Source organism: Sceloporus occidentalis, unplaced genomic scaffold (assembly GCF_023333645.1).
Source record: "Sceloporus occidentalis isolate IW3139 unplaced genomic scaffold, rSceOcc1.0.p SCAF_11, whole genome shotgun sequence".
In the NCBI taxonomy this organism is placed as follows: Eukaryota; Metazoa; Chordata; class Lepidosauria; order Squamata; family Phrynosomatidae; genus Sceloporus; species Sceloporus occidentalis.
The window spans coordinates 8,720,222-8,730,957 of record NW_028316991.1 but is presented as its reverse complement, the minus strand read 5'-3'; the positions used below and the strand labels follow the sequence as shown (position 1 = coordinate 8,730,957).

The window sequence follows — 10,736 nt, the reverse complement described above, 5'->3', positions numbered from 1 at the left end:
CCTTGGTTTAGTAAGTACCACCGTTATTAGTATTTCCTCCCAAGTGATATTGACTCTGGCCGTAAACAGTTTTAGATGAAATTACCTCTTAACCAGCATTTCCCACTACAACCGTACAAATACTAGTGTTTTGGTGTAGTTTTCTCAATTTATGAGCCCTCGCCACAATATGTACATAGTATGCAATTAACTAAGTCAATTAGGAAACAAGAATGAAGCTTTTAGAATGGAAAACATACCAAAATATCTCAAATAGTATTATTATTAAATATTGAATAATATATTGTGTTTAAAAGAACAATACTGGGAATTATAAATGATTGCTTTGTTATATAGTATATATATTGCATGGTGTCTAAAACAAACCAGTTTGTTATCTTGGGGGTGAGGGGACTGATTAAGCCTCTATAAACATGTTATAAATATAATATCACCTATAAAGATCTGCAGACTTCCTCTCTGTATTAAAAGTAGATACTGCTTACTCATGACTGAGGTTATTATTGCACTATAAAAAGGTTTTATATGATGGTTTGGGTATGTATTGTTTATCCATATAAATACATATCCAGCTATAGAGATTGGAATAAACAATGGCCATGATAAAGGAAACCTTTTGAGATGATATGTATGTGTTTTGAGGGTTAAAGGACATGGCTATGGACATTATAGTTTGAATTGATGATATATTTATACCTAAAAAACATCCCCTGGAACAGGTTCAAAAAGGGAGAAAGTCCAAGATTTTAAAAGGTTTTGGGATGTGATGGGAGGCTGACATATAACAGGAAAATTAGATTATGTGGATATACAATTATGTAAATTAATTCTAAGAATGGGGAAATTATTATAGCTCGAAGATAAAAAATTCTCCCCCAAAATATAATGTGGAGACCTTAACTTGTATGTGTGTGCTTCCATCGTAGCTTTCACAGGAACAGAAACAAGTGATGAAACAACATGTCCTGAAATATTGAAGGTGCTGTCACATCACATGTCGTAAAGTGGCATGAACCTCACTCTGCCTGGGACATGAGCAACTGCAGAAATGATTTTTTTGCATGGGAGTCTCTGCGAAATAAAAAGTACAGTAAAGTGCTGATTTTTTATTTTTTTTTCATTATTGGATTTTTTCTTCCAGGTCTGTAAAACCTCTAAGATCATGGTGACAAATGTCATGTTAAAATTGGAAAACTACATGTGTTTTGCAGAAATAAAATGCCTCAATTCAATTTTGCCTCATTTAATAATAATTTAAATCACAATGTGATTTCATTAATTTTAAACTTTGAAAGAGTATATAAAATATACCTTTATCCAAATAATTTACGAACCCCGTGTTGAATTTCCCATCTAGGCCACCAGGTGTCAGTGAAGTGATTTTACAGATATCACACAGATTGTTTGTGAATTGCACAATAAAAAATAAATTAACATTAGGTGTTGTGTAAAACAACTAATGGTTGTTGCTTATCATTGGCAAAAAGGTTTGGTATATGGGCTTTTTTTCCCTCACATGTCATACTTTGTGAATGCATGGGTTCGGTATTCATAAGGAAATTCCTGCAAAATGTCTTGGGGTTGAAGCATTCGCAAAAGGTACCATTGGTTTCCCTTTAATATCCCAAATGCCATCTCTTCTTCTGAGAGGCAATAGAAAAATACAAGAAAGTTGCTGACTTAAATTAATGACAAAAAATGTTTTCAACAGAGAATGAGCAGTGTGTGACATGTTCTGTGGACTGAGAATATTAAAACTCTATACTCTTGCATATTATTATTATTTTCATTATTTGTGGTTACATTTATGTAATGAGCTAAGTTTTGTGGTTGTATCTGAGTAATAACATGGCATACAAATGTGTGTCTGTGTGTGTTTGTATGCATTCCAGGGAATTCTCAGGCATAAAGTGCTATGCTGCCATCTAGTGGCAATAAATGAATGTGTAGACGACCATATCAGGTTTGTATATGTAATATTTTACCGTACTATTATTCATTTATACGATGCAGGGAACTGGAGTTTTGCTACCATCAGACAGCACTGCACCTTCTGTTAATTAACCCTTTTCTAACAGGGATTCTCTAAAGCTAGATGTCTTTTGAGTTTATAGAGTCAGCAGGGTTGGGGTGCAATGCAAAATAACTTCCAGCTTGCAGATACACAATGCATAGAGCAATGGTATTGTGTACACTGAGAAAGGCTTACATTTTAAAACTGCAGATGGAAATACTTTTTTGCCCTGGAAGAAAGGGATAAAGATGGTGGAAATATGCGGTTGTATGTGTTTTGCAGCTGCTAAGCCAGGCAACAAATTTAGCAAACATTCTTTTTTAACATTTTATTTCAGGTATTTCATATATTTCATATATTTATTGCATGACTGCTGGTATCCAATAAAGTAAATGACAATTTGTTAAGCTTTATTAATATGGCATTAAGGTGTTATAATAGGCTAATGTTTGCATCATAAAGGGAAATTACCTGTAAAGTCTAAGATATAATGCACACCTGTGTATAATATGCAGGTATAACATTACACTCAATTTTGTAGGAAAAACATGAAATACTTTTGAATAATTCCGATACATTAGATGCCTTAAAAAGGGGCCTGGATACTTTTTTAATGAAGCAGAGCATAGAGGGCTATGTATGATAGTATAGGAATTAATATTTATTTAGTGCTTGTTTATCCAAGGAGAAATCAGATTGCCATTTGGAGTCAAGAAGGAAATTTTTCCCCATTGAAAGCACAATTTGAAATTGCTGACATAAGTGTTTTTTTTTGCCTTCTTTTGGATCAATGGCGGTAAACAAAGATTAGGGAAAAGGGTTGAGTTTGATGGACGCATGTTTTTTCCCAACCTAAACTACTATAAACTAAAATACACACCCACCAGAGAAGGTCACTGACTGAGATCAGTGAGACTGATCTATCATCAGCATACCTGGGAGCTTGTGGGGTCCGACTACCCGGAGTCTACCCTTATGTGACGAGGCCAGGACTGGACACTGATATCAGTGGGCGGTCCTGCCGACATCAGTGGGTGTTCCCGCTGACATCACAAGAAACACCCCCGTATAAAGGGAAATGGGCGTGTAGTTAGTTGTCAGGGCCCCGCTCCTGCGACCCAGAGGATTCGGGTATCGAACCAGAGAAGAGGCGCTTCTCTCAGAGCTCTCCAGGACGAAACCAGATATGATGATCAATGGCCTAAAGAGGCATTAATTGCTGATCAGATAACAGTTTATTAGATTAAAACAGTTATAAAAGGGGTACATATAATGTGCATAATATATCTGAAGTGTCAGGGTAAAACCTCTTGGAGATGTGTGTGTTCTAAACACTAAAGCACCTAAGTGCTAGGTAATTCTGCTGTGATATCTTAGGATATTCTGATGTTTATTTAACACTATAGAAGAGAGCGAGACTGAAATCCTGAAACACATCTAGCAAAGGCATCACTTACACATCACCACTTCATACGATACATTTCCCTCAGTGAGCGATACTTTAATATTAATTAAAGCATGTCAAGTCTCCATTAAGGATAACTTTCTCAAATGCATGAAAATAAATGTTCTCATTCAATTATTTATAATTTTTTTTTAGTGGAAAATTGATTTTACTCCTTGTTTGTTGTTGCTCAGAATAATATTTTGCATTCAATTATAATATTCACAAGCAAAAGTTGAGAGCTATAATGAAACACAAAGAAGCTAATGCAAAAATTTTAAAACAATAAATTGGATGCATGCGGTCAGGCTGACTGTATACGTTATATTCACTCTAGGGAGGGATGGCAGGAGAGTTTTGAAGAGTGTATGTTTCAACTGCACTGGCAGATTTCTCAGCAAGAAGGGCTGAGTTGGCCCTGTATAATGTGTAATTTAATGGTTGAGAAGAATGGTTTTATGGCTAGCCCTTCATAATGTATAGTGAAGTTATGGCATGGAAATCACAAATTTCCTGTAAACTCTCCTGTCAACTTTCCTTTTAGTGTCTAGATTTTCTTTCCCAATCTATTTAGTTAGGCATAGCTACATGCAAAATAATTTGTTTTCATTTCATTTTGGGTAATCGTCACAATGATTCCCACAATACCGAGCTTAATCAAAGGACGCTCTAACTTCTCTCCCTTTCAATGGCTGAGGTGGGCGGAAGTTGTCCACCAAGTGACAGGCTGGTTCACACGCCATGCTTGAACAGAGGCCCCTGAATTTTTCCATCTGCAACAAGAAATTAGCATCAGCGGAAAAAAAGTGACTCGATGAGTTCATTTTCCACAGCCAAACCCCTGGAGTCAATCTGGAAGCAGCAATTCTATAGTTATGTTGAATGTCCATTGCTGGTGTAGCAACAACCAAGCTAGTTTTAGTTTTTTGGGGAAATGTAAGTAAAACGGGGCTATTATCTGTACCTTCAAGCAATGTTTAAATAATACAGAACGAGAGAATGATGTGTAGATTTCTAGAAATTTGTTTAAAAAGAAACATTTAACAACAGTTAAATATTTAGAGGATCTGTTTCACATGTGATTAGAAGTCAACACTCCATCCAGTGTGATGGGTCTATACATTTCTAGTGGTCCTAAACAAATGTTTTATCAACCTATAAGGTGCCACCATGAATGACTACCTGTATTGTTCTCCCCTATGCTTGTACATTTAGGGATAGTACAATTACTTTTACCTGTTCGGTGCTAGCTGTGATCGGTTCTCTCAGGAGCAGCCAGGTGACACACTCTTCACATGGGGGAGCGGTAAAGGATCCTTGGTACGTCCAGTAATCATGTGAAGTAGGAAACAAAACTGTGGGATCAAAGTCCGTGAAATGGGCTTTCTTTCCCTATGAAAGATTAAATGAAACCCATAATTTGCATCCGACGTGATTACATACAAGGTTTCTGTAATAGCCATACACAATCATTTTATGTCTAGTTCCTTGAACCACCTTACTTAAACAGAAATTTGGCCATCCTGCTCTAACGCTGCTACCTCTGCTGGTCTCTCCTATGGTGGCCTTCAGATAATACTCCCAGACCTGATGACACAAAGGGTGGTGCCAACTTGCACTGTTCAACATATTTCTACTGCTCATTCTCCTGTTTTGAGGTTCATGATATCCATCTATTGAATTCATACCACAAAGCACTGCTGTTTTATACTGCTCCCCTTGTCCTAATTCCTCTCAATTAACTCTTTCTTTGGTATCACACAGTACTCACAAGACACACTCTGGACTTGTGTGGACTTGTGCTCAATCTGAACATTCTCAAACACCTCTTCCATTTCCTCTGACCACAACCTGTTACGCTGGTCTCTCACATTTTACAACAGCCTCATCCAGCCAGATACCTTTGCTCGCTCAATCTCCAGAGATTTGTCACCAATCTACTACCTTTTCTTTTCTACCATATTTCCCTGCTGGAACCTGCCTAACTCCCAGCAATAATCCCCAATAATTAACTTGGATTCCCAGAGCCTGTCATCCAATTCCCAGTTATGTCCATGATCCTGCAGTCCATTTTTAGTTTACCTCCAAACTGGAATATACAATTCTGTACTGCTTTAGAAGGATCATGCAGCCTTATACGTCTGTGTGTTTCATGGACAGTTATTTTGTAGACAGGTCTGGCCAACCTGTTCAGCGCAACTTGTTGGAGTAGAAAATTCACTGGTTAGTTTTTATTATCTGCTCTTATTTATTAATCTCACCAGCAAGCCAATTAGAAAACATATATTATTATCACCTTAAGGACAATGGGCGGTTCCTAAACCTATTGAAAACAATGTATTTTGAGCCCGTACATGTACGGGCTTTGTCATTAAGGGTTTATGCATTATAATCAACATTAAAACATCATTCAGAAATAAAAAAAATGTTACCTTTGCCTTTATGCAGTCCAATGCTTCCAGAATTAACTTCAAATGAGGCTTAGCTTTTCCAATCTGGAATAAAAAAAGAATGTTGAAGTAGTGGTGTTTGTTTGTTTTAAAATAGCTAATATTTTAAAATACATGGTAGTGTTGACATCTTGAATCCTACATCACTTCTGAAATCAAGAGAACACTCTGGAAGCTGGCAGGACCTCCAGACATATATCATTTGCTTAGCAGAGAGAACTACAATTTCATATTGTGGCAAATATATAATTGGAGACTGATCTCTGTTGCAGTGTCTATATCCAGTTTCTGTCAGTTTAATCCTCGATGTATCCTACTTTATTAGTGTGAAAGACCACATTTTATACATTTTATTCATCTTTGAATAGCTTTTTGTTTTTACCTTTAAAAACACTGCAAGTATTGCCACTCCATCAGGCTGCTTCTTAGCTTCTGTAATGTTGTCATACTTTGAATTCCAATGAATAAAATGTATCTAAAGAAAAACAGTATGGTTTGAGTTAAATAAGCACAAGATGTGAAAAGTTAATTGAAAGTTTAGCCACTTTGGCAGTTGTAATTGTACAACGATCTCTCTATCGTAGTAAGTGTTATGAGTGCTATGTGGAAGATGGTGATGGTGAAAAGGTCTATCACTGTAACTAATAGAGGGTATTAGATTTTAACACAATTCAAATCAGCATCTCCAGGGATATGCTTTGGAATAAGATTCCAAATTAAATGTACTGGTGATAACATATAGTAAATATACAACACATAGCAGCATTAAACCATAGATGTATGACATGTGAATACATGTTTTGTGTCTAAAGTGGATAAATCCTTAATAAGCACCATCCGGCTCATCCAAAAGCAGCTTCCAAGTATCTTTGGTGCATTGAAAATTATTTATAAAGAGCAATTTTGGTGCAAAATTATAGAAACTGACATGACAATAGCAGCCTGCTATTTGGGGAATACTATTGGTTGCTATGGTAATAAGACCACTTTGAAAACCTTGTACCAAAGTTGCTTTCTATAAATAACCCTCCTGTACTCCAAAACATAGGACTTGTCAAGCTAATTGATCTCTTCCCCTTGTTTTCTAGAAATCTAAAATCACCGGTATTTGGCGTTCTGCAATTGGCCCGTTACAACTCCGTTAGGTGTGACCCAGGTCTGTAGCTGTGTTTGTACCAGCCCTGTTTAATTACACAATAGTTTGTCAACAATATATGTGAATTACCTCTCCTGCATATCTAAGGCCATCTATAACATGTTCCGATCCATGGTCATCAGTAGAGCCCCAGTGAAACTGAATCTGCCGTAGTCTGTAAGTCCCAGTAAGAGGGCCACCTTTTAGTACTAAATCATACAGAAAGCAACAATTTTACACATTTACATTTTCTTTACAATGTGCAACAATATCAATGAACAAACTATGTTTTTGATAAGTTATCAATTTTACCAAGTAATCAGTAATTATAATGTTTCACAAAGGAAGAAAGCTCACCTGATTTGTCAGTCGTGTCGTCAAAAACAACCCTACAAGTGGTTCCATCATTAACGATAGTTAGTGAAGTTGATGGGTTGTAGGTAACTGTCCAGGGTCGAAGGCCACCATCATGTTTGATATACCTGGTATGCAATTCTATAGGGGATTGGCGGTCTCCATTAGCAGCTGGAAAATAATAAGGCCATTGATCTGGCCCTAAAAAAGAAAAGTAATTTAATGCTTTTTGCAGCTTTTTGCAACGAATATTACATGATTCTAGCAGATAAACCAGTAGATTGTATAAACTAAGATAGACATAAAGAAATAAACATTACTAGAGACACTAAATAGAAAGTACCTACTACCTATAGCATGTACTTGTTTGGGAAATATTTGGTGTAAAAGGGACTATTTTACCTGTGGGAAATTGAGATTTCTGGCAAACGGTTGCAAAACTAACTCATGGTATACATATGGGTTTTAAATATATATATTGCTTTATTTAAAAAAGAAGTGATAAACAACATTATATCTGCTTTAACAAAGACTATCCCTAAAAATAACAGAAACATCAATGATTATAACAATATTATAAAACATACCATTGTGACTGGCATATCCCCAATCATATCTTCGGGACATATTGGTTACTTTTGTTATTCTCTCCTGCTATAAAAGAATTCTTGATGCAGAACTTGGATGATATGGGTGTTTGGAAACTGTAACAAAGTCATTTATAGACCAAGATCGTTTGAGGTCCTGCCTTCTCTGGGGTGGAGAATGAGACAATGAAAATGTTATCTTAACTAACAAGCCCTTCTCCCCTGGGGGGCACAGCTCTAAATATTATGATCCCTTCCTAGTTTTGGAAAGAGCTGGAAAATTATACCTAATCTGATTACATGTAAAAGATAGAAGCCAACAACATGGAGGCATAGATACTGAAATACTGACAGTAACTGAATCATCTCAGATGATGTGATAAAATGTGTCACCCAAGCACTTAATATTTGAAAAGATTATCACATCCATGATTAGTACATTTATAAGTTCAATGTGTCATTTTGGGAACATAGACGCTGAAACTGAGACTGATCCCCAATAAAGAGGTATAAATTGTAATCTTCATCCACACACAAATACATGCGCAGGCCTGGAAAATCATCAACAAAATTTAGTTGCCAACAGAAATAGTTGTCATTTCAGAAGTAACTTCCCCTGCAAATAGTATTCTTTGTTTAGTCACTTTTATATAGCACCAACGGTTTCCGTAGTGGTGTTATACACAAATACGATATACTTAAAGTGAAACATCACAGCTTTTAGCATAACTACAATTATTTCTTAAAACAGTACTATACTCCTTATTTTGCAACCAGTTGAAACCTTTTGTGACCATTTACATACTCTTTATGCACTCATGTTATTGCACACATCTACACTTATGCACTCATGCTAACACAAACTCTTAGAAATAAACACTAATGCTAACAGACACACGTACACATACACATTTATGCCAACACACACTTACACATACACCCTCATGCTAACACACTCCCTCTACCAACCAACACACACTTACTCATAGATGCATAGATGCTCATGCTAACACTCTTACGCACGTATGCTAACACATTCACTCTAACATGCACATATACATTGGCAGGGGCCAATTACCCACCTGCCTCATGGCCAGCCATTGCTTCTTACTAATCTCTCGTTTAAACAGGCTCCATAGATTAAGAAAAGCATAGATGCATCTCTCCATCACAGGGATAGAAAAATGTACTGTTTGCTCTAGAGTGGAAGGAAAGTTTTGCTAGCATTAATTTTTGGGGTTTTTGTTCGATGTACCTGTAATTTGTGAACCCAATATACTATTAAATATGAAATATATAAATATGTCTTTTTATTGTAGAATCATCTTTACTGAGAGATTTGGCCTCACTAAAATAAGCTTATTGTTATTTATGTTATTTATAAATGTGATTGTCAATTTTGTATATTACCAATTTTAATTTGAATGTTCACTATTCACTATTGTAATAGCATTATGGAATCTGCTGATACCGTATAAATACATTGTAATGTAATCGATTCCTTTGCAATAATATACAAAAATACATGTTAAAAAACATTAAATAACATTAAATTACATGTTAAATAACATTAAATTACATGTTAAATAACATTAAACTATAGTTAAGTAACCTTATGCTACTGTTTAAATATACATTAATTAATTAATTACCGGTAAATAGCAGTCAATTAAACATCCATTAAATGGCAATAAAAAGAAATTCAAATAAAATTTGTATCTGATACAGTGGATATCATTTTGAAATGTACGACAATTCATTAATAAATATTAGTTTGATTTATGCAAGCTATCACACAATGGCTTGTAAGTAACTCTATTTCTTTGCAAATCTAACTGCATTTTATGTATTTAAAAAAATAATAATAAAAAAGTGCTATGCACTAAATCTTAATGATAAACAATTTATGTTAATAAATCTTTAGTTATTGATATTTTAAGGCAATTTCCTTAGATCACTGTTAGTTTTACAATCATTGTCAGATAAATATGTAACTTTCTAAAAGTTCACTGGACTCTTTATTCTTGTTTATATTGGAAAGAACACGCTAAAACTTTACATCTAACTTATCTGTGGTTGATTTTGTATTCTTAGGCGTAAAGCTACTGTTCACAAAAGAGACATACAGTACGGTAATCTAAGGGATGGTATTCACGGGGCATCTAGCCGATCCGGCTTTTATGCCGTTGTCCAGTGAGGTAATGTCCCAGACTTATGGGCACCTCTGAAATGTACAGGAGGGATTTCTAAAAACAAGGACACAGCTATGTAAGGGGACATAAAGCAGCTGGTGTTTGTCTTACTTGGTATAAACTAATAAGGCCAGAGTAGTACAGAGTAGCTTAGGAAAGGGATTCCAACCATTAAAGCTCTTCTGCCAAACTAATACTTAACAAGGCATTCCAACATCATGCGGATTTCACATAATGCTTACAGCACAGAGAAAGCTGGATGTGATAGCAAATGTTTACTGACGCAAAGAGAAAAACAAAAAGATGAGGAAACGGAATACTACCTGGACAAACATGAAGAACAGTGCAGTCCATAACATTTGGTCAATAACACACATTTTTTCATTTGGGCTGTATACTATAGGTTAAAGAAATAAAAAAGCTAATAGGGACTGACTCTTCCTATTATTGTAATGTATGGTAGAGTATTAATGAAAGTTGGAGGGTATAAAGCCCACCTATGATTCCACTCTCCCCCTTACCAATACCCAGTTGGGAGGGGGCTGTTAAAATATAATAGC

At 35.6% G+C, this 10,736-nt stretch overlaps 1 protein-coding gene across 1 annotated transcript; it reads right to left on the bottom strand.

The window, feature by feature from the left end:
• Positions 1 to 4,111: 4,111 nt before the first annotated feature.
• LOC149305516 (carbonic anhydrase 3-like) lies at positions 4,112 to 8,024 on the bottom strand. The gene is made up of 7 exons (XM_089477547.1): positions 7,985 to 8,024; positions 7,401 to 7,598; positions 7,134 to 7,252; positions 6,291 to 6,383; positions 5,891 to 5,953; positions 4,695 to 4,850; positions 4,112 to 4,231 (listed from the first exon to the last, which is right to left on the bottom strand). The coding sequence occupies exons 1-7, from the start codon at positions 8,022 to 8,024 to the stop codon at positions 4,112 to 4,114; spliced, it is 789 nt and encodes a 262-aa protein (XP_089333673.1).
• Between the last annotated feature and the right edge of the window lie 2,712 nt (positions 8,025 to 10,736).

What these genes read in the sequence shown, in the direction of transcription:
- LOC149305516 (XM_089477547.1), bottom strand. Translation starts at nt 8,024, where the DNA reads ATGTCCCGAAGATATGATTGGGGATATGCCAGTCACAATG. An exon ending in GGGATATGCCAGTCACAATG is followed by an intron (nt 7,599 to 7,984) that starts GTATGTTTTATA and finishes TTTCTTTTTTAG; the next exon opens with GGCCAGATCAATGGCCTTAT. An exon ending in TCACAGCTAGCACCGAACAG is followed by an intron (nt 4,232 to 4,694) that starts GTAAAAGTAATT and finishes TTCTTGTTGCAG; the next exon opens with ATGGAAAAATTCAGGGGCCT.